At 34.9% G+C, this 24,811-nt stretch overlaps 3 protein-coding genes across 4 annotated transcripts; 2 read left to right on the plus strand and 1 right to left on the minus strand.

The window, feature by feature from the left end:
- Positions 1–4,151: 4,151 nt before the first annotated feature.
- LOC148282195 (uncharacterized) lies at positions 4,152–7,864 on the plus strand. 2 transcript variants are annotated; one of them, XM_088225499.1, is made up of 5 exons: positions 4,152–4,347; positions 4,729–4,915; positions 5,004–5,216; positions 5,870–6,286; positions 6,473–7,864. In XM_088225499.1, the coding sequence occupies exons 1-5, from the start codon at positions 4,271–4,273 to the stop codon at positions 6,599–6,601; spliced, it is 1,023 nt and encodes a 340-aa protein (XP_088081625.1). In that variant the 5' UTR covers positions 4,152–4,270; the 3' UTR covers positions 6,602–7,864. The 2 variants fall into 2 exon arrangements, with proteins under 2 accessions (XP_088081625.1, XP_088081626.1); XM_088225500.1 differs by lacking the exon at positions 5,004–5,216 and having other exon boundaries at positions 6,473–6,736.
- Positions 7,865–10,028: 2,164 nt separating this feature from the next.
- On the plus strand, positions 10,029–15,153 carry Prosbeta2 (Proteasome beta2 subunit). The gene is made up of 3 exons (XM_088225497.1): positions 10,029–10,178; positions 13,017–13,453; positions 14,758–15,153. Exons 1-3 carry the CDS (start codon positions 10,117–10,119, stop codon positions 15,090–15,092), a joined length of 834 nt encoding a protein of 277 aa, XP_088081623.1. The 5' UTR covers positions 10,029–10,116; the 3' UTR covers positions 15,093–15,153.
- A 98-nt stretch (positions 15,154–15,251) lies between these two features.
- rt (Protein O-mannosyltransferase rt) lies at positions 15,252–22,156 on the minus strand. The gene is made up of 9 exons (XM_088225496.1): positions 21,711–22,156; positions 21,419–21,594; positions 20,537–20,838; positions 19,753–19,927; positions 19,094–19,411; positions 18,256–18,538; positions 16,847–17,114; positions 15,975–16,192; positions 15,252–15,831 (listed from the first exon to the last, which is right to left on the minus strand). The coding sequence occupies exons 1-9, from the start codon at positions 21,774–21,776 to the stop codon at positions 15,346–15,348; spliced, it is 2,292 nt and encodes a 763-aa protein (XP_088081622.1). The 5' UTR covers positions 21,777–22,156; the 3' UTR covers positions 15,252–15,345.
- Between the last annotated feature and the right edge of the window lie 2,655 nt (positions 22,157–24,811).

Consider the following 24,811-nt stretch of genomic DNA (forward strand, 5'->3'; position numbering starts at 1 on the left):
ATGTCCTGTTCGGACCAGTGCGAAGGGATGCCTTTGGTAACACCTTGTTTAGTTACTAGGAAAGTCGGAATGAAAACGTTATAATTATCTTTTTTAGCTATTTCTGATTTTACAAACGTATTGGCTTCGTTTGCCGTCTTAAACTCCACAGAAATACGGTTACGGCTGACGGACTTGATTCCGTTCCAGGCAGTCCGAATATTGTTTCTATGAAGAAATCGACCGAAGTCAATATCGTACAAGTTGGTGTGGGTGACGCCGTCTACTTGTACTTTTGTTACATGCACGATAAATGGAGCACGATCCATTCCATTGTACATGTGGGATTGGACTTTGGTAGGTGTGGTAATGGGCGATAAAGTGTTTGTGACCTCTGGAGTACCTGGATTTGTAGAAGCAGAGGGTCGGAGGCTAGGTGTTTTGTGTGGGAGGGGGCGGTCTGACTCAGAACTCGATTTCCTCTCCGAATTTATAAGTTTGAGTTTTTTTGATTTCGGCCTTATTGTAACAAATTCTGCGGGATCTGGAACAGTGTCCATTGTACCGCACGATGAATCTGATTGAGATCCATCCGGTGGATCCGGAGGTTTCTCTTTATCGTTCACTTATAACAAATAAAAAAAAAGAAAAGTACAAAATAAGTTGTAAAAACCAAAAATAAATTTGGCTACACGTGTATGGAAAAAATAATTGTTACCTGGTTATTAGGTTTCGGGACAGAGAACGAAAACAAACACAAACTACTGAAAACACTTAATAATAGATAAAATTTTATGTACACCACTGTTTTTTAACCAAATTAGTGAATTATTTCGATTTTTTAAGAAAAAAACACAATAATTATTATCTAACAAACAAACAAAAACGACCGCCACCACTGTTAGTCATAGACAATCTCCGACAGGTAAATTAATAATCAGACAATTCGCTAGAGGAGCCTGATACGAGCTAAACATACCTGTTTAAAATATTCAGGAATTAAAATATTTTGTCCCCGTAAAATAAGCAGGTATTTTCGTTTTAGATTATAAAACCAACCTTGTTAGTATTGAAAAAAAACGCGGCGATATTTTAGAATATTTCAATTCGAATTTAAATATAACCTTTCAATACATTCTTTTGTTTTCTCTAATCTGGGGTTTCTCAGAAATAATGCATTTCAATATAACCTATTAGTTCATGCCAGCCAATTCTCAAAAGAACCCCATTTTAATTACCTCCTTTACAAATAAATACATTAAAATAAATCCCCATTTACCTGAGCCGTTACTAGGAATCCACAAATATTTCGTCCATTGTTAATGTCAATTACGACCTCGGGTTAAATTCAAATGACCGAGCGGCAAATTACCCGGAATTCCAAAACCCTTTCTATTGAAAATAATAACTTTAACAATAAATATTGACCCATGTTTTCCGCTGGGGAAAAACATAATCTTTTTAATAATAATTCGCAAACCGCAGGGCATTAAAATAATATTTGTATTTTAAAAACTTTAAAAATAACAAAAATAAAGCGCATAATTAATTCATCTGTGATACATACAAACCTTTCTTCTTTAAATTTCATACATTCGTACGCGCGCCGATTATTCCAACTTACCACATATTAACTTAAAACTCTAATTAACCTTTGCGCCATCATTTTCTAATCCGCGTCCGTGGTACATAAGGCACTGTACCAGTACGCCAATCACAACGTATCAGCGATTATTTTATATGTATAAAAGTATTGTACATCCACCTTGCCAGGAATCGAACCTAGGACCTCAAGTATGGTAGGCGAACGCGCCAACCGCTACACTAGGAGGTGAATCATTTCCAATATTTTAATTAATGATTCCTTTCTAATATTCAATAATATAAATTAGTTAAATGATTGAGTTTTCTATTTTGAGTGTATGTTTATTTTTAATTAATTAGTTTAAACGTATTTAATTTTATATACATTCTAATCTTAGTTAATTATAATTTAGTTTTAAAAGAAATAATATGCAGAACATAATATTTCAGTTTTAAATATGACGATGTGTTTATGAATAAGTGTGGAAAAGAGACAATGAGTTTTAGGCAATAAATGAAAGGGAGAAGGAGAGACCTCCTAATTGGAGTGTTATAAAACCACCCAAACGGTCGGAACGACGAGTCGGAAAATAGCCAAAATGATTTTAACGTGGTAGAGAGGCCCACGAGAGCGGTTCAGAATACCACCCCAGATCATGACCCGACAAGTATCGGCACAGCAGCTGATGGTACCACGACAGAAAAACTACTATGGTGACAGAACAATGGGTAGTGTAGTACCAAAACTGTACAATTTAATACCAGCTGAAAATCGTGAAGAAAAAAACCTAATTTCATTTTAAAAAATAGTCAAAAAATTATTAAACAGCAAGTGAAACTTAAGTGTGCATAGAAATATATTTTATTCTTCAATTATTATTAAACTATGTACTTATAATTTTTTAAAAATGTAATGTAACCCGCAGGCAAGCTTCGGCTTTGCGGGAACAAAAATACAATTATGTATGTTACTTATTTGTTTAAATGAATAAAACTTTTTAAAAAAAAACAAGAGTGACAAATACGAACTGCATTAGTTAAGGACCTAGCTCTGTAAGTATTTTCTTTTTTTGTTATCATGTTTTTAATTAGCTCTAAGATTATTCCCATGTTCTAGTTTAATAAACATAGGTAGATAAAACATTCAGCCTTTTTCAATTATCTTCCAAATTACACGTTTTTAGAATCGATTTAAGTTTTTTTTTATTTTCTTTTGAACTATTCAGTTAGTTTTTATTTTAATTGCATTATCATGACGGAAAAAACAAATAAAGAAATATTTGGCGAAGAAACTTCTACATCACATAGACGCTATCTTCTATTACATATCTCAAGTTTCCGTTCGGTGGATGTTCCCCCTTTCTCTTAGTTAGCGGAGAGACAGACAACTTCTGTCTTTTGATACGCGTGAACGCGGAACAACTTGATTTTATAGCCTTCGTGATAATCAAGCCTCATCTTAATTTTTCTCAATCTCTCAGCCACTCTCTCAAATAACAAAACTACCCCATTGAATACAATTATTTTTCATTTTTCCATGTGTTCCCCGTGATAAGCCTTATAGCTCAATAACGTATGGTTTTTGTTTGCGCTTACAGTTCCCAACCTACGTTCTGTTGTATTGCTATAAAATGTAGCTAACTTCGTGGTTCATAATCAGAATTATTTTTGTCCATATGGGTGACTCTACTAGCCAGTGGTATATTTATACTCTATTTTTTAAAGTCTTGATAGGCATGCGTCCAGCATTGCTCCGAGACAGGCATTGTTAAGTTCACACGCAGTATATGAATAATCCAGCGTTGCCAATCCTACCAATTTTTCAGAAGATACATCAAGTTTGGGTGAAATCTACCGATCTACCAAACTTTATCGAAACTGTACCGATTTTTAAATTCAATTCACATATGAATAAAAGTATTCTTTTTTCTGTTTGCTCAGAAAGCTACTTTTTCTCCCATCTGTTTATTATTATGAATACTACTTATCCTTTGGTCGTACATAATACATACTTTGATTGATGAATTCATGAATTCTAATTATGTTATGTCTCTTAAATATTTCATAGTTTATATTTTATTAAATGGAATGCTAGCAGATCACTTTAATAATTAAACATTTTTGTCACCTGTAACTATTTTCTGCTCAAATTTTAGTAACCCTTTTTAGCAACTAGCAGTTATTATTTTATCACTTTGCTTTAAATTACGATAAACGTAAAAAAAATACGTAAATTATTAAGATCTCAGGCAAGTCAAGGCAAGCGTCAGTCATTAGTCCAAGGAAGCCGTCATATTGTTTAATTTTTAAAAAATACACTTGCATGTTAAGCGAAATTTCATGAAAAAAGATAGAGAAATGTTAAAATATTCCCTTTTCCCCGCCACCCCCACCATAGAACAATCAATCTACCGATTAATTTTTCTGTATCTACCGATTGTCGCATGATGGAGGTTGGCAACCTTGGAATTGTCACGCCCTGTGACTCAACCACATATGTGTCTTATCGACGTGGTACGTGGTAATAATTGATGTGATAAATATTTTTCATCGTGATTATTTACCGTTTTCACGATCCCAATGGACCATCGACTAAAATTTATCGATCGAGGTTATTATATTTTTTAGTATTGCCACACTTCAACCTGATGCGTGTCAACACCTTATATTAAATGTCATTATTCAAAATATTTACGTTTGGCGACGTATGATCTTTGGTTTCGAGCGTTTAAATTGCACCGGTGAATTATCATATTCGTTAAATATGGAAAATACTCTAAAACTGTAAGTAAAATAAAATAAACTAGTTGAAAAAGTTGTAATTGTTTGTGCGCAGTCTATCATGATATATATTTTTTTAACTCAACTTGAGACGGCAATAAAACGAAACATTTATTGAGCATGGTACATAATATGACATCACTAACGTGATCGTAAATGAACTGATCAAAACAAAACAAACACTCTAAACATTTTCGTAATCAAATAAACTGTAATTTCAAATGTAGCTTTCATTAAAGTTCTCTAGGAAAACGTTAACCTCTCAAAGTACAAGTTTTTAACAGCCATGTTTTATTTTCATTTCTTTGATTTTACTGGGCCGTTAATTATATTACATTATCTTAATGCCGTAGAGCCATAATACATTTTTCATTTTGATTTCAGTAAGAGATCCCGAATGAAACAAGTGCAAGTGGAAGCGCTATTAGCTTTCATGGGTAGTCACCCGGAGTTTGCAGCTGGCTGTTTTACAGGTCCTCAGGGAATTCACGCAAATAATAGGTTGTGGAAGCGGCTGGCCGACGAATTGGCTGAGTTGGGTCCACCCAAAACAATTGAGCAGTGGAAGACTGTAAGAATAGTTATTATTGATAGTGTTGTTTGGATGACTCGTTTATTAATGTTTCCATTTTGAAAATCTGCGTTTATATTCATTTCAGTCATGGAGAGATATTAAAAGAAAGGCCCGTCAAGAAAATGCAGAGAACAAGAAAAAAATTATCGCCACTGGGAACAGCACTACGTTGCCTGTTCTTAGTGACTTATCAAAAAAAGTTCTCTGCATTATAGGGACTGTCAGTTCCCAAGGCACTGGTGTAACAGAGAGTCCAATCTCTGGGCCCATGGAAGCCAGCCCAACATCATTATGTGCCGTTAGTATTCTTCCTAATTAATCACAGCTTAGAAAATATTTATTAATTGAATTGGCATTCACTTCACTGTAAATTATTATAAAAACAAAAACTTTGCTATTACGGTTACACATTTATTCTCTTAGAAAACACAACTATAGTTTCGTGTAAAGTTTCATATTGTGTTGTATTGTTGACAAATGCGCGTCCACGTCTACGGAGGTGACAAGGGAGGTGAAGAAGGTCCAGTGTCAAATTGCAAAGGGATCATTGTCAATAAAGGCGAGGGGTTATTAATTATGTGATTATTAGTTAAACTGTTGTAGGATTTTATGTGGATTTCTATTATTTCGAAATTATTCATTTTACAGCCTTTGTAGCTTACTTGATGTAGGAGTTTTAGAGTGTGATTATGAAATGATTGATTACTTTATATTATATGATCAACGAATTCTCATAAAATTTCGCGCAGTTTGTCCAATATAAACTATGTTGCATTCACAGGTGATTTGGTAAATACCACTCTTGTTCAATAGCTCTGTTTTTGACTAAGAATTGAATAAAGATTTACCAATATTATAATTAGTTTAAAAGGCTGGTTTGATGGTTGTGGAAAAGTGATTGCCAATAATTTTTTAAATATTTACACCAAATTTATGTTTTGTAAAAATCAGGAATTCATCGATGTGGCCTGTAATTCACATGCGCCAGCATCGATTGCCCGGAGTCCACCATGTCTTCGGGATACCAATATCCCGGAGACCGATGCCTCATGGGCTTCAGCGGATTTCCACAATTCAGTGGAGACCCGCACCTCAAGAGCCCCAGTCTCTATTCAGGATATCGATATCACAGAGACCTGCGCCTCGTGGGCTTCAGTGGAAATCTACACTCCAGTGGAATCCCACGCCTCAAGAGCGCCAGTAGAGGTTTCCACTGGAGAAAGTCCAGTCCCTCTCCGGCACCGAGGGAACCGTGGCCTCCGGGAAAGGCCACCTAGACGAAAGGTACCGCGCGTAGCCGGTGCTATGGCAAAAGAAGTAACTGGAGATATCATCCAGCTGCAAAAAGACGCAAATCGCCACTTGGAGGTATTTGAAATTCAATAGTTCAATCAAAAACTTAAACACCTAAGACATACTTACTAATGCTATGCATTGCCAGTTTTTGTTGGCTTTGATCATTGAATAAGCTATAAATTGCCCTTTTGAAAACAATAAATAAAATTAGGTAGCTGTGCAAAAGATTTGTAGGTCTAACTGTGTTTTTTTTTTCAGAAATTAGTAACCAACTCTGAGGAATGCACAGACGTGTTAAAAGGGTGCTTAAATGCATTTGAAAGAATTGCAGACAGCTTGGAATTTCTAGTTGAGGCACATGTTAAACGTTCAGAACAAAACAAATAAAATGTTAAATCAGTGTGTACAAGTTAAGGTGACTACACACTAATTGAGAATTTAATTTGTATTGTTTGCACGTTGAACATGTGCATCGACTAGAAATTTCAAAGTATCTGCAATTACGTGATAATTATATATTTGATAGAAAATGCATTTAAGCTCATCTCTTCCTTGACATATGATGATCATCAAATAGTGACTGTTGCCACCACATATACTCAACATCTGACTTTTGTCATTTGAAGATCGTCTCGTGCCTGTGAAAAATGTGGATCTAATGTGTAGACTCTGTAATGTTCGAGTTACCACGATTTTTCTGTTTTGTCTGCCACAGTCAGGCTTCCCGGTGTAAACAGGAGGCCACCTTCCCAAGCAAAGCCGGAAGGTAGGGCCACGACTGCACCGACTACCAGTCAACCTCAACCCTGAAAAGAACTTTCCACCTGGTCCAAGTGGTTTAGAGAGGTGAAGGTAGTCGGCGGCAGAGCAAAGCGAAGACCGGAGAGCAGGAGCACACTCAAGACAGAGAGATGGAATAAAACACGATATTTACTGTTTTCAGGCTAGAGCTCAACTGATTTGTTAATTTATAAATACTGCCTTTAAAATGCCAGACGCGGCGGAGCAGGCCATAACGCTGCGCCGAGTGGCCCGGAGTGGAGGGGGTCGTGCTAACCCCATCACCTTAGGTACCATGTCGCCCACAGGTCTCGTAAATACCGGTGCGCTCTGCCTGTACAGGCTATTTCGCTGATAGCCGCGATGCGCACACCATGCATTTATTTAAATAAACATTATCATGGCCCTTTTGAGTATTATAATAAACAACATTTTTCCACACATTTTATCAACAACCTACTCTACATTTCCCCCGGTATCGCTAAGGCCAGACCCGAAAGCGAACATCTGTCTTTTTTTAGGGTCTAGCACTTAACTTACAGATCCGGGGTACCTAGCTAGAACTTTCTATTTTCGCGCGTCTGCAACAGACTCTTTCAGGAAGTCCTAAAATGATTGATTGTCCTAACATGTTTTTGAAAAGTTTATTTCACAAATTACAGAATTTGTAAAGAAAAACAGTATATTAAATTTTTTTTTAATTATGGAATATTATGTTCATGATAGTCACGCTTCAGAACCAGTCCAGCTGGACACACGAAATAATTAATAATGAAAAAACACAATTTTTTTATATTATTGTTATCAAAAACATTTTTCACTTTGTGGTATGACATTTTACACTTATTTGTTTATAAATTTCTATAAACCACTTTAATTTTTTTTAAATTACACTTCGACCGGTTTCGAGGTTACTACCTCATCGTCAGGAATTTAACTAACTTATAATTGCTTTTTATACTAAAAATAACATAGGTAAAATATTAACAAATTGTAAAGATAAGGATGATAAATTAAATCATTTAGGAATCTATAAATTGAATTGTTTAAATTGCCCAAATTTCTATATTGGAAAAACTTCACGTAAATTTAAAGTTAGAATCAAAGAACATATAAGATGTCTGGGTAATAATAATTTTTCAGAATTCGCAAATCATCTTATATCCGAAAACCATGAATTTAATCAAGAAACAGGTGTAGAAATTTTGCATGTCAATAAAAATGGTTTTCGTTTAGATAATTTAGAACAATTAGAAATTAGTAAAGCCATTAATCAAAAACTTCAAATAATAAATAATCAATTAAATTTAACTTCAAGTCCTCTTTTAAAACTATTCCCGTTATGATTTATTTTATCTTCTTTCTCTCTCTTTCTTTCAATTTTCTGTCTCTTTCATACAATATCTTTTTTAAATAGCAACGCGTGTAGTTATAAATTAGTTAAATTCCTGACGATGAGGTAGTAACCTCGAAACCGGTCAAAGTGTAATTAAAAAAAAATTCAAGTGGTTTATACAAATTTATAAACAAATAAGTGTACTATTTTTTTATGTTAGCCTATCGGAATTTTAACTGTAAGTCTGGGTTTGTAATAAATATTAATATCTCATGTAAAAATTATTGAGAAATATGTAGTCTTTTTACTATTCAAACCCATGTACATATACTAAGTAAAATAAAAATATATTTTAGCATTGAATTATATACCAGGTAATATATTATTATTAATAAATGTAATATCTACCACCACTACCTCCACCACCTATTGCATATTGCTTATAAACATGTTATATAAACTTAATGTAAAATATAATATCGGAAAGCAAAGAAATATAAAATTATGTTTTTAAAAAGATGATTACATCCACCTCAACTTGTAGCAAAGTATTTTGTAAAAAAGCATAATAATGGGTAAGAGTAGAAAATGTTGTTTTAGCAGTTTTGTTGAAGTATGTGGAGAGATTCTTGAGAATGTTAAAAATATAAAAATTCAATTATAAGGGAATAAAGTTGTGTTAAGAAATGCAGGGAAAACAGAAAAAAAAGTGAATATATTTCAAATAAAACAAAGATATTTTATTATTAATATTTATTTTCATAAAATGTCAAAAGTTTACACGTAAAAACAAAGGTAAGTTAGATATGAATGAGGAACTTCGACCCTATGAGAAATTAAATACAAAAAATGTTTTCTTGCGCTTGGTAAAAATTAGAGCATTAAATTGTAAGGCAAAGTTTCTTAAAAATGTACGAAAAAAATAAAATACTAAAAAAAAACGCACTGCTTTGATCAACGTCACTGGTTCATATGAACCAACCAATGGTACGAGAGTTGTGAGGGATATCCGGTTGACTTAAACGAACCAATAAGAAGAACTAACAGAGAACAACCTCTGACGTCACACGCGGGGTTATTTCAGAAATACAAAACTAAGCAATTGTAGCGCTGATAATACGATATATAAAGAAAAAGACTTAATTTAAAAGTTTATTAACCAATAAAAAAAAAAGCTAACTCCCTCATTGAGTTATGAATATGTGTCCATTAAGAAAAATGTGCAAATAACTTTGACAATAGGTATTCCAATCCGCTCGTTAAAGCAATATTCTTTTTGAGTTCAGCTCTTTATAGCTGTGAAAAAGATGTTTCCACAACATAAGAGCGAGCATGAATAGTGGCTCTCACTACCCCGACATTTTCGTTTTCGCTGACAACAGCATTGTGATTCCTCGAGTTTTCAATCGCTGAATATTCCCGCTTCCTCTCAGCGGAGAGAAGGAAAGCTTCTGTCTATTTATACGCGTGATCGCGGAATTTGAGTTTTCACACTGAGATTAACCTAATTTTTCTTAATCACGTCAATTCATAAACAAACCCCCCTATTTTACTAACTTCCAATTTCCCGGAGTGATCGGCTTGTAGAAAGTGTGTAGAGGTAGGATAAGAAAAAAAAACGAGCCATAGACAAATCATTGCGTTCTGCCGGCCATAGACGACATACAATTTGTAAATATCACCCTGATAGCCGGTTTTGTTGTGTCATTACCAGTGAAATAAGCAACTTGTAGTTTAACCTGCAAGTAAATTTTATATTCTATATTTAAATTCTAACTAAAATACAATGTCCTCGATTCTTGTTCCCGAATTTCCTGCTCCTGGATTTTCTTTTGATAACTGTCAGAGGTAATGAAAAGGCTTAAGTTAATATTTGGCTTGCGACTCTATTTGTCATAATATATTAGTAATACATGACTTTTCAAACTTAATTTGCTTATTAAAACCTGCTTCAATATAGTATTGTTGTCAAAATAATCCCTACAAGTAAAAATATTATTTCGAATTTGTCGTCGAAATCCACATTTATTATGACATTCGTGTTCATCACAATTTTATTAATCAGCCTTCTTCTTGAGTCCAGTGTTTAAAAAAGGCCTCCCGTTTGGACCTCCACAATTCCCTGTAAGCTGCCACCCTTTGCCACTTTGGAGCAGCAACTCTTCTGATGTCGTCGAGCCATTTGACCTGGGGTCTCCCCACGCTTCTGCATTCTGTTCTCGGCCTCCAGTCCGACACTCTTGTCTATCTACCGTCCGACATCCGAGAAACATGATCCGCCCAATTTCACTCCTGCTCCGCAATTCTTTTTCCCACATCAATAATTTTGGTACTTTCCCTGATCCACTGTCTTGCTATCCTTGAGCGAGATGTTTTGCTCTTTGTGTCACCTTAAGCTTGTGTAAGATTCTTTTATCAATAATTGATGTTTCGAACCCATAGGTGAGCACAGGGAGTACGCATGCGTCGAACATTTTTTTCTTTAGGTGTATTGAGTTACTTCTAGATTTCAGGATAATTTGCAGAATGCAGCCCATCCTAGTCCTCTTCTCTCTAATTCAGCTTCTAAATCATATCTTCCTAATCTAACAGTGTGACCTGAGTATACGTATGATTCGACTCTGCCAACATCCTGACCATCAGTCTTTATGGGCAGTATTGAACTTGTTGTAGACATGACCTTTGTCTTATCTATGTTCATTTTCAGTCCCACTTTGTTATATTGGTTTTTGAGGTCTGTCGACATTGATAGTATTTCTTCCTCCGTATTGGCAGAGGACAATGTCATCAGCGAATCGAATGTTTGTCAATCTCATCTACTTTAATGCCACAATCAGTCCAGTCTAGCTTTACTAACTCGTCTTCCAGTGCCAGAGTGAATAGTTTAGAAGAGATAGTGTCTCCTTGTCTTATTCCTCATTTTTTAATTTTTTTTTATGAGGGGTTCATGCAGCTGTATGAGGAGGTTGCTTTTCTGTAGATGTTTTTCAGGTAACTTTAATATGTATAGTCCACTCTGCAGTTGTTCAATCCCCTTATGACAGCCCAGATCACGACTGAGCCAAATGTCTTCTCGAAGTCTACGAAGGGTCCTCACGGGCCAGTGCCATGTTATATTCACTGTTTTTGTATAACATTCTTCAGAGTTTGCAAATATTCGTTTGTTCCATATCCTCTTTGAAAGGCAGCCTGCTCCTTTGGCTGATACTCATCTAGCTTTGCTGTTAACCTGTTATTTATGATTTGCGTGAAAATTTTATATAAGGTGTGATAATAGACTAATAGGCCAGTAGTTTTCCAATTGGAAAATACAAAATGGAAAACAATTTTATTACAAAAATATTTTGCTCTAATTTTGGTGAAATTATCGTTCTTTTCATGTCCATCCTCAAAAACCATCTCATCAAAAATCATTTTGGGATGTTGAATTATATATATTTGGAAATTGTACAATTTTGGCATAGCGGACATTCAAAATAATCTTTATAATTAACTCGTGGAACTCAAAAACTGGTAATCAAAATGTTTTTTTTTTTGGCTAAATAAAAAATCAAACACCAATAATATTTTTAAAACTGTCTTCACCATTCCTTTATTCACACGTACATAGGGCACTGACCGGTACACCAGTCACACTTAATCGTGAACATTTGTTACACAAAGGCAAGTTATTATGTGGACAATATCTGGAATCCAATCCCCAAAATTGTAAAATTCTTTCTGAATATCTCTTTGTAAAAAAGAATAAATCATGTAAGAACAATGAATTAATTTATTTATTTTGGAACAAGCGGTTTAATTATTAAGAAATCATATTATTCATTTTAGTTCATATAAATACGATGTTTTAAATATAATTTTGTTTGTCACTACTTTGTTTTTAAGTTTAAGTTGTTTTTTTTATACTGTATTTATATAAAAATTATACAAAAGGTCTGTCTGTGTAATAGGTACTAAAATACTGTGTATAATGTACCTATAGTTATGAATATGTATGTTTTTATGATAGATTATGGTCTCAAGATATTATGTATTTTTGTTACAAAAATACTTATTTTAATTTATGCACTATCTAAAATGAGTTTTTTTTTAAACTCCTAGGAGTATATTGATTGTGTTCAGGACAAAGGCTTCAACCCACAATATCAGAAAAAGTGGTTTCAGGTTTCATGAAATAATGTGTGTTTTAAACCAATTGCATAGATCTTTTACATATCGCACAATTAAAATGACTCATCATCATCATTCCCTTTCCTAACTTAATGGTGCATGAGGGCATTAAACATCAACAGATGAAAGAATTGAAGGAATATGGGCAGAATGGTGAATGTTACACTGTGTGTAAAGTGGCCACTTAAACCAGCCATTGACAGGTCATAAGCCCTGTAGATGCCTAGACTTCTATATTATCTTATATTAAATGTTCTTCATCTCTGTTGTAATATGTTAATATAAACAGCTCCCCAGGGAGTTGAATCCAGTCCTTGTCTACAAAAATTTGCACAAACTCAAATATTGTTAAACTTAAAGAAATTGGAGCAATGATAATATTATACATATTTTTTTTCATTTGTTTTGGGCTTAGTTTATTAGTATATTGACAAATAAACAAAAAAATTAAACCTAAAGGTTATTAATAAGTAAATCAAATAAAAGTATAGTCAAAATGGATGTTTTTTTTTTCAGAAATGCCTTTCTCAGCGCCAAAGGTTTCCCTGCACCTACCGCTGTTAAGACAGGGACCACCATCGTGGGCATTATATTCGAGGGTGGAGTAATTCTAGGTGCCGATACTCGCGCCACCGAGGACACTATAGTCTCGGATAAGAATTGCTCCAAGATCCACTACCTGGCAGGGAACATGTACTGCTGCGGAGCCGGCACGGCAGCTGACACGGAGATGACTACGCAGATGATAGCCTCCCAGCTGGAGCTGCAACGCCTCCACACCGGGCGCACTGTCCCCGTGGCTACTGCCGCCACACTTCTCAAACAGATGCTGTTCCGTTACCAAGGACACATCAGCGCTGCTCTTGTACTCGGAGGAGTGGACAACTCTGGCCCTCACATTTACTGTATTTACCCTCACGGATCTGTTGATAAGCTGCCCTACTCTACAATGGGTAAGATCACTTTATTACCTCACAAGTGTGGTTCTTTATACGCGATTTTGCCCTCATTATTAATGAAATTATAAATATGAGTAAAAATACGTGACCCTATAAGTATCAATAATAATAATAATATTACTGCGTATTAAAAAATGTGTTTATCTTTTATTATAAAAACACACTATTTACATAGTTACTATTATCTCATCCACATCAATAAGGTTTCAGCCTTTTTGATTCACAAATATCAACGAAAGGAAGCATTAAAAAAATATGAATGTTTAAATATTGTACATGCACACTGGAATGGTAGGGTAAAAATACCCCACCATTCCAATTTGCATGTAGATCGTAATCACCAAGTCTCTGGAACAAATACTTTAATCGACCTCGAGGTTGCCCATAAATTTAATTACCTCATTTCTTAAATAACGGACAATGGCGAGCCCGAAATCAAAAGAAGAGCTGGGATGGCAAAAAGTGCAATGGCAAGTTTGAAAAAGATTGGAAGGAGGACATATCGAAGGCATCAAAAATGAGATTGGTCAGAACTTTAGTTTTTTAATTTTTTAAATATGGGGCGGAAACATGGACAATAAAGGGCAAAATAACACAACATGATAGATGCCTTTGAGATATGGTGCTGGAGACGTATGCTAAGAATACTCTGGACAGTTAGATGCACCAACGCCTCCATTCTTCAGGGACTGAAGCTGACTGACAGACTCTCGACCATATGCCTCAGAAGAGTTCTCCTAAATTTGGTCACCTCGCAAGGAGAGAGGAAGATTGCCTGGAGAATCTTGTCATGGTCGGCAGCGTAGAGGGAAGAAGAGGACGAGAGAGGTCTCCCATGCGCTGGTCTGACCAGATAAAAGTTGCAACAGGGTCTTCTTTGTCACTCTCAGAAATGCGGGGTGCCGAGACAAGTGTAGGACTGCAGTTTCGAGAGTACGACATGGTGGTCACGATCCTCAGTCATGAGGGAATTACACAGTGTGCAAAACGTGAGCTCAAACCAGCTAATGATAGGTCATAAGCCTGTACTTTGCATATTACCTTCTCAAAAATGTTCTCCATTTCTGTTGTAATGTCTATCAATCTTGTAATGAAAGTTCTTAACTAAGAGTTTGTATGAAATGTGTGAAAAATTATAGCCGTATTTTCAAACTTGCACTACCTTACTATCTTCCCTTCTACTATCTACTTCTTCCCTACTTTACTATCTTCCCTTCTATCTAACTCGCACAATCTTTGAAAATTTGCACTACCTGAATATTTTTGCTTGTTATTTTCAAATATCTTATTTTTTGTAGGTTCTGGTTCTTTTGCTGCCATGTCTGTATTTGAATCTCGTTGGAAACCAAATATGTCCGAGGAGGAAGGCAAGAAGCTGGTACGCGATGCAATTGCAGCTGGTATTTTCAATGATCTGGGGTCAGGTTCTAACATTGACTTGTGTGTGATCAGAAAGTCAGGCGTAGACTATTTGCGAACGTATGATGAAGCTAATAAGAAAGGTGTAAGACAGACATCTTACAAGTATGCCAAGGGAACGACGGCTATTCTGTCCTCCAAGACTATACCCATTGAAGTGGAGGATGTTACAATTCGTAATATTGAGCCAAGCGCTGGGCCGATGGATATTTAAATACTTCATTTATATTACGAGTTAATTATATTGCTTAATTTCAATAAAGTTTTTTCTAATATAATAGTTTTTTTTCTTACATTTTCTAACATAAATTCTAGAAATGGGAAAGGCAAAAAGCCTCCTTAGTTTTTTTTAAGTCAGAACATTTTTCGATAATTTGAGGGTTGTTTTTTTTAGTATTTTATTATAAAAGTAGTAAATATGTAATTACAAAATAAATAAATTGTATAACTAAAAAACAATAAAAAGGTTACTTCCTATGTAAAATAAAATCCCAGGTATCTTTCCATCTTAACTTAACAAGATCTTCTTCACTGAGATCTTTAATGCCATAGTTCAATACGGTGAATTTGTAGAATGTGTGGACTACATAACACAGCCACAGACAAATGAAGATTACAAAAACATAACCCAAGCCTTTATTACACTTAGACGAAATAAATGTATAGATGTGCTCAATTACGGCTGCCAGGAGGAGAGTTTTGTAGAGGAACGCTGGTAAGTAATGGTGAAGGAAAAGTGTTCGCTCCATGAAGAAATATGGAATAAAATGTAATAAATATCCAATCAGGCAAACTTCTCCAACTAGTTGAAATTGTTTCCACGCAGATTCTGACAGATCAAAGCATTTCCTGCGCTGACGGATCAAGTAGAAGAAAAGGAAAGCGGCGTAGATGAACAAACTGATGGATGTTGAATACCATATTACTAAATTGCCAATTAAATGAATTTGAGCCTGAAATAAAAATAATAATAAGCATTATGATTCAAATCATTAATAATTGTAGTGCTTTCACACTTGTGCAGACAAGGTATACCAGGTTACAGTTTATACCTAGTCATTGTAAATGATTTTGCTTTATGAACAGTGAAACTTACATTGGATTCAGATGATACCCAGTATGCTATTCCCTTAGTCAGCAATGGCCAGTCTAATGGTTCTGTAGAGAACATGTGATTCTGAACATATTCTTGACTGGTAAAAAGCATTTTATATTGTAATTCCAGAAATTTCTCCCAAAATGAAAGTGTAGTAGGTTTTGTGGGGATCATTTCAGCAAATACAAGTTGTCTCTCCCTCTCCTTTTTATCATCAGCTGCAAATATATTTTTAATTATTCTGTGTTTGTCACAATGCAATGAAGATTTTTTCCTCTTACCTGTAACTTAATGTGTACAGTCATATTAATGTCAACCTTGTTTTTTTTTTTCTTTTTTAATTTTTTTTTTCTAAATTTATTTTTCTAAATAATATCTTAAAACTAGCATATATATTTATTGTTCCCGCAAAGACGAGACTTGTCTGTGGGTTATATTTTTTATTAATATTTTATATACTAATAATATATGATCATCTTATTTACATAGGTACACATACTTATAATATTGATTTATGATGAACTATGTAACACTTTGTTAATAACACGTTAAAAACTGGATTTGGGACCTCGAGCAAAATGAATAAGGTAAAAACAAATAAACCATCACGCCGTTTCTCCGTAGGGGTACGCAGAGACGATAGAATGCCGTATCACTGTCTGCATACAGACATGCGCCAATTTTGTTTACATTTGACATGTCCATCTTCAAATATTTGTGGGATTAGGTCATGCCATCATGTCTTTCTCAGTCTTTCTTGTTTTCTGCATCCATCAACATTCACATCATAAATCTTTTTAGCCTTCTTTCACCGCCCATTCACACTACATGTGAGTAATATTTTTTTTTAAGGGAAATAATCTCAATTTTACTTTTAGTGTAACGGTGCTCTTCAACATTCCATACTGTATCATCTTGGTTAATAACTTTATCCGCAACTATTTCATGTTGATTGAATCCCCAATCTCCCAGTTGCTTTCCACTAAATTTCAACGCTGATCCTGTGTTCACATGAATAAGATGAACTAGAGATTGTATTGTACTCCACTGGGTTCCTTCATCCTCCCTATTGATAATGTCAACCCTCCATAAATTTTGTGCGGGCATAGACACGTTGTAATCAATGTAGCAAGATACTTCCTGAAATTGAAATATTTTATTACTAATTAAAACTTTGCTAATGTAAAGCTGGAGGAAAACCTTGGGTGATAGATGACATTTATTACAATAAGTTTTCCTTTTAAACTCATAAGAAATGTTTTATTATGTTTTCTTAAATAAATAATATCTGTAGACAGTTTCAAGTCAACAGAGGCACTTTATTTAGTGTCATTAATAAATCTAATGAAGAAGTTCCGTGGTTTTTATTATTTTTTTATTTATTTGTTAATAGACTTAACTAAGCCAAAAAGATTTTTTTTAATTTTTATACCAGGTTGGAGAAAAAGTAATTTAGTATTTCACGCCCTTTTTTTTCAACTAAGTATATCTTGTTCATTATTGGTTATATCGGATCATACAATACGGCGTTGTAAAGGTGAGTGTATACTACAAATGCTCCTTTGACAGTATTGCGCTTGGTCGGTTCAGTCGTGCTTCGAGTATGGAGGTCTCAAAGGAAGAAAATCGCCATATTTTACTGTCTGAAGGGGAAAAATGCATCGAAAGCGACCAAAAAAATTTGCAATGTATACGGGGCTGATACTCTTTTGGTTCGTGCTGCACAACAGTAGTTTGAGCGATTTCGTTCTCCAATTAATGCTCCAATTTTTACTGCGCGCAAGAAAACATTTGTTGTATCCAATTTCCCGTAGGGCTGAAGTTACTCATTGTTCTGCTGCAGTTTCCATTTATTATATGTATGAACATAAATTATTATGCGCTCTCTCAAATGATGATGCTAACAAACCTTATTAAATTACTTTTATTACAATTTCTGTGTGGATGAATTATAATTACTTTTCTGTGTGTGAAATAAACCCAGAATCCTAGACGAGTGCTTTAGAATAGATGGCTACTCTGAGGTAAAAATGCTGAATAATGAAATCGAGTGGCGATTAGTCCGCCTCGTAGTGCAATGGTTTTGATTCCTGGAAAAGTCGTCATGAAATATTGATTAAAGGGTGGTTCTATACTGCAATATTTCATGTTCCTGGACTGCCACCTGAAGCCTAAGTGTGGCAGATGATCGATATACGCTGCACTCAATATGTCAATACAGTGCCTTATGGACCAGCGTGACCAATGTTAATCCTTAAAATAAATTGATATTATTAATTGCCTGATTCTGTGGTGACATCGCAGCAGCTACATCATGCGAATTGAGTGCTCGACTTGTGATCCCATGTACTAGCTGGATTATATCTCCATGTTTAATAGCATCTATCGGATACTCTACAACAAGATCGTTCTTATCTGGTTTCTTGACTATCCACCAATTGTTAACATCTTTAAAACTGTAACACGTAACTTGCTGCTGGTGTGATGATCCTCTCTTGTCGGGGTACCGAATAGGATAGACATGAGCGTGAGAGTGAAGCCAACATGTGCGCCCGTGTGTGTGTCTGCAATAAATATCTAAATTAAATATAATATGCTATAAAAATAAATCTCTTATAACCGGAAGTAAATAATTATAAAATTTAAAGGTAATAATTTGATTTTATTAAAAAAATACATAATATAATCTTGTACAGAAAAAATATTTCTTGGTTTCATTTATCAATATTTGAATTGCAGAATGTTAGAAGGTACCAAAAAGGGTTTAAAAATCACATTTTATCTTATCATTGACTATCAAGACATACTAAATTAAAAGAAATCCTAAATAAAAAGCTTGGTAATAGTCATGAATCAGATACTGCCTTCCAAAGTGTTCATCGGTTTGTCTGAGGTCCAGTTGACTCAAAATCTTATGTATTTTGATTACCGGTTACATGAAGGCAAAGTGATCAGTTTGACGCTTTCCTCTCTGTTTCAACAAATTTAGATTTAAATAACTCCCTAGGGGAAGAAATCCAGCCAGTCTGCACAAAATTTGGACATACTCAAAACTTTGTACAATTTGTGCCGTTTATGTAAAACAAATAATTTCATCTGTTTGTGAAGAAACTGAATACCTGAGGGTTATTTGGGATCCGTGAGCGACGTATATGGGTTGTCCTTTAGTAATACTAGCAAGCCCTCCTTCTAGAGATGCTTGGAACGCACTCGTCATAACACTGTCATGTGGACCAGCTTTTGTTAACAAATTCAAGTGCAGTGCGAATATTGACAAATAGAGTATTACTGGTAAAACCAATATAGCGATACTCATACGGAAAAATCTAATTATTAATGATTGCATTCTGATATTTTTGTTTCCCAAAACATTCCAAAATTCTTTCCCTATTATGTAGATACCCATTCCACAAGAATAAAATCCAGAATATTTTACGCTGAAAAACAAAATAAATCATTATTATAATAGAGACAAGACAAGTAAAGAATTTTATGGTTTGAAATATGCTTGAAGAGATTTTTACTAATGCCAAAAATGAATACATTTTATGTGTACTTATATAGTTTATTTCTTTCTCTTTTTTCCAGGTTAACAAAAATGTACAGTGAAATAAATAAAAATATTAAAAGTTAAGGGTAATAGATATACTATAAATATTTGACATCTTAAATTCTTATCATAATAATATGAAAATGACAGCTAGTAAATTAAAATAAAGTAAGCTTGTAAAGTAAATTAAATTCATAAATAAGAATGTGGATAGAAATAGCATATTACCTCAATGAACACGTTAGAGACATGCATCCAAGTGCTAGCCACAGCCAACTCGTAGTTTCGCTCCCAGTATTGTGGCGATGTCGGAACTTTAGAAGGCAAAGTAAACCAAATAACCCAAATGCTAATAATATTGATTCCATCAACATAAATCTAGATTGTGTCAGCAATGCATTATCTAGAAAAACACCTTAAATTATTTGAGAAGACAAGAAAATTCTTCTAGTTTAGATAACTATTATTTGAGTTTTGATCTTCATATAAGTTTTGAAACATGTCTGCATTATACGCTCTATCTGCCGAGCAATGTGTAATTAGAACTGTGGCCTTACAAATGGATTTTAGGCCTAGAGGCCTATTATTAGAAGCCTAGCCTAGCATTAGAATGCTTGGTTTTAATCGACCCTTTAGCATTCTGGGATGAATATGATGAATTCAAGTTCATATTTTTTTTAAATAAATAAAAATATGGGGGCTTTTTACTATAAACAATCCAAATTTAACAATGTATAATATCCCAGGGATTTATGATTCCTCAATTTTACAACCTAATGGCAAAAGAATACAAAAATATTGGAATTTTTAGCAGTAAAATCATGTTTTGTCAATATTCTGTAAATTTAAATTTGAATATTTTAGTCTGGTTCGAGGAATGTTTAATTCTCGTTAATATGTTTTACAAGGTTATCAAGGTATGGTCAATAAATTGAAATAATTACCTGTAAATACATTTTTTTTTAAATTCAGATACAATATAAAATTGATTTAATTTTTTTTATATAATTACCACAAATTACTAGTATGGCTGCAAGTGTAGCTGTCCATTCCGAAGTCTTCAGTTCAAGCATTATTTTATAGGTCAGGGGAATAAGTAAACTGCCACAGAATGCAGGAATAACACGCATTGCAAATATGGGGACTGAGTCATTATACGGGGTACCGATCTTATCAAATGTGAAGTTTCCTGTATACCCCGCAGCGTACGCTGCAGCAGACAGGAGTTGCTTGCCCAGTGGGGGATGAGAGTCAAAGAAGAATATTCCTTTCATGTACAATGTTACGTATCTGCCATAGTGAAGTTCATCAAATCTTCAAAAAAAATAACAATATTAGAAGAGAGAACTTTTCTCATGGTTTTAATATATTCTTACTATTTAAAATCATAAATACCACATATATACAAAAATGTATGTATAAAATAATTATTTATATACTCTGCAAGTTACTTTGTTTTTTAAGTGCCATTTACATGTCGACGCTGGAAAAGAAAAAGTTACATAGCAACATGTAGCAACTTTTCAATATTTTTTTTTATTAGTAAAGAATCTCATATTTTGATTTTTATTCAAATCATGAAGGAACCACGCTAAATTAATATGTATGCATGAGTTTTTTTTTTATAAAAAAAAGGTTTAATTGGCTTTTCTGTAAAGTTGCTAGTTGAAGTCGATTTGTAACTTTTTCCTTTCCAGTGTTGATGTGCACCTGTACCGAACGATTTGATTTTGAGTACATTAAGGTGAGAGCAACCCAATATTCATATAGATCATGGCTGTAAAGTTAGCAGTAAAAGCTTAATTTGTTACATAATCTTAGTTTTTTTCTAGTGATTATTACTTATTATTTTATTATTATAAACATTTACATATTCAAATAAAAATAAACTCACACAACATTATTTGGCTCGTGCAATTTATAAAAACGGGTAAATATACCAATGGAAAATAATAATAAAGCCATTATATCTATTTCAAAATTAATGGTAAACGATTTTTTAGGTATTGTAATAGTGTCAAAACTTGTATCTTGTTTTTGAAGATTTTCATGTTGTGTTTTATCATCTACCTGTAAAGAAAATATAAACATAAATGTTTTTAAATTCATTCTGATTAAGTAGATATATATATATTTTTTTAATCGATATTAGCAATAGTGCATTTGAGACTTTCGAAGAAACTTACATTTCTCTTCAGATCTGCGTTTTTCAAGTTCATTTTATTTAATTTTACTTCCTCATTCGCCTTCATTTTAATCACGTTAGTCGTTACTTATGTTTGTACTATTAAATTGCGTTAAATTTATTTCAAAACCATATTCAAATCGTTTTAGTTTGAGGAATTAAATTAAAATATCAATTTGTTATAAATATTGACATAACTTGCACATTTACACAGCCGTAATATTTAAACTTAATAAACAATGATAATTTAGTAAAGTCAATGCGTGCATCTGTATCGCTTTAGTCAGAATAAAAATAACGGTACACGCATAACTTTAATGAAACGTCGGAACATGGAACATAAATAGGCGAAATAATGAAAAACGAAAAGTGAAAGTGGTCCCGCGTCACTTAAAATTCCTTTTCAATGTCGTTAGATGTCGCTAGTTACTATTATCAAACGTCAAACGGATTGTCTATGACTAACAGTGGTGGCGGTCGTTTTTGTTTGTCTTAGATAATAATTATTGTGTTTTTTCCTTAAAAAGTCGAAATAATTCACTAATTTGGTTAAAAAAAGAGTGGTGTACATAAAATTTTTATCTATTATTAAGTGTTTTCAGTAGTTTGTGTTTGTTTTCGTTCCCTGTCCCGAAACCTAATAACCAGGTAACAATTATTTTTTCCATACACGTGTAGCCAAAATTTTTTTTGGTTTTTACAACTTATTTTGTATTTTTCTTTCTTTTTATTTTTTGTTATAAATGAACGATAAAGAGAAACCTCCGGATCCACCGGATGGATCTCAATCAGATTCGTCGTGCGGTACAATGGACACTGTTCCAGATCCCGCCGAATTTGTTACAATAAGGCCTAAATCAAAAAAACTCAAACTTATAAATTCGGAGAGGAAATCGAGTTCTGAGTCAGACCGCCCCCTCCCACACAAAACACCTAGCCCCCGACCCTCTGCTTCTACAAACCCAGGTACTCCAGAGGTCACAAACACTTTACCGCCTATTACCACACCTACCAAAGTCCAATCCCGCATGTACAATGGAATGGATCGTGCTCCATTTATCGTACATGTAACAAAAGTACAAGTAGACGGCGTCACCCAAACCAACTTGTACGATATTGACTTCGGTCGATTTCTTCATAGAAACAATATTCGGACTGCCTGGAACGGAATCAAGTCCGTCGGCCGTAACCGTATTTCTGTGGAGTTTAAGACGGCAAACGAAGCCAATACGTTTGTAAAATCAGAAATAGCTAAAAAAGATAATTATAACGTTTTCATTCCGACTTTCCTAGTAACTAAACAAGGTGTTACCAAAGGCATCCCTTCGCACTGGTCTGAACAGGACATTGTGGAGAATGCCGAGGTACCTCATGGATTCGGAAAAGTAATCAAGGCTCGACGACTGAATTACAGATCGAGTAATGGTGACGTAGTCGAATGGAAACCCTCCCGCACGGTGGTTTTGACCTTCGAATCAAAATCTCTACCTTCCCACATTTCCATCTTCAATGTGTCCCTCTCCGTAGAACTCTACGTATTTCCGACAATTCAGTGTTTTAAATGCTGTAAGTACGGACATACAAAGACTGTCTGTAGATCCCTTGTGCGCTGTTACAAGTGTGGCTCCTCACACAATGGGGAATCCTGCACGGTGGCGGCTGAAGATATAAAATGCCTCAATTGTTCTGGTAACCATTCTGCCACCAGCAAGCTGTGCCCTGAGCTTAAAAGGCAACAAAACATAAAACACACGATGGCTGACAGAAACATTATATATATTGAAGCTTCTAAAATGTTCGGAAAAGCGACGATTTCCTATGCAGAAATCGTCTCTAAAACGACAAAACCGAATGTCAATGTTGTTATGCCCGCGCCCTCCGCGCCAATATCCTACAAAAAATCAGTAGAGAGGAAGTCGAGGTCAAAAAAACTACCTTCCAAACCTAATGTTCCTCATCATGACCCTTCACTTCTGTATTTCCCGAATGGACAACTTCCATCTGGTTCTAATGGGAATGCTTTTCCTAGCACAGTCCCAACATCGAACAATACAATTATATCTACCATATTGAGTATTCTAGTATCGATCCTTCAAAACAATCCACAAATACCGTCCAACGTCGCCCATCAACTTCTAAATATAACCTCCCTACTTAACCACCACCATGGCTCCTCAGATGAGGATTCTGCAGTGGAACAGCCATAGCATTTTAAATAAAAAAGAAGATCTCTTGCATACATTGCAAGAAGAATCTATTTCAATTGCGGCCATTTCGGAGACGTGGATGGTCCCGGGATCTACTATTAGATTCCGGGGATTCCACTGTCTGCGAGATGATCGTGAGGATGGGAAGGGTGGCTCTGCCCTCCTCATCAAAAACTCCCTTCCCTTTATCCCTATTAATGTCAAGACTGATGGCTGTCCTTTCCAAGTGACAGCTGCAAAGGTTAATGACTTGACCATCCTTTCCATGTATATCTCCCCAACCAACAAACCCTCAAAATCGATACTTTTATCTTTGTTCCAAAAATTGACCCCTCCGTTCCTTATCCTTGGTGACTTTAATGCTCACCATGCCCTGTGGGGTGCTCCGACATGCGACAGGTTGGGAAGAGATATTGTTGATCTCTTGGATGATCTGAATATGTGTGTCCTTAATGATGGCTCCGCGACGCGCCTTCAGCTTCCAAATCAGCGACCCAGTGCAGTGGATCTCACCATCTCCAGCGCTGCAATGGCACCATCTGTGCAATGGTCAATTAAGGATGACACTATTGGTAGTGATCATTACCCTATAGTAGTCAGCCTCATATCCAGCCATAGATATTGCCAAAGTGGCCTATCCCCTGGGGGAAGACGAAGACCGAGATACATTACAGAAAGAGTTAAATGGAGATACTTCTCTGACGACATTGAACTTAAAGTGAACGAACTGCCCACCCCGACGAAAGAGAATGTAGTGAAGTGCTATGAAGCATTGTCATCATGCATCGTCGAAGCAGCAGACAAACATGTCCCTGTAAAGGAGAAAGGCAATAGAAGTAAACCCCCCCCTGCCCCATGGTGGGATAGCGAATGTGCGGAGGCAGTTTTGAAAAGG

This window comes from Micrasema longulum, unplaced genomic scaffold, assembly GCF_059751315.1.
Source record: "Micrasema longulum isolate JH-2025_06_02 unplaced genomic scaffold, ASM5975131v1 h1tg000365l, whole genome shotgun sequence".
Classification (NCBI taxonomy): domain Eukaryota; kingdom Metazoa; phylum Arthropoda; class Insecta; order Trichoptera; family Brachycentridae; genus Micrasema; species Micrasema longulum.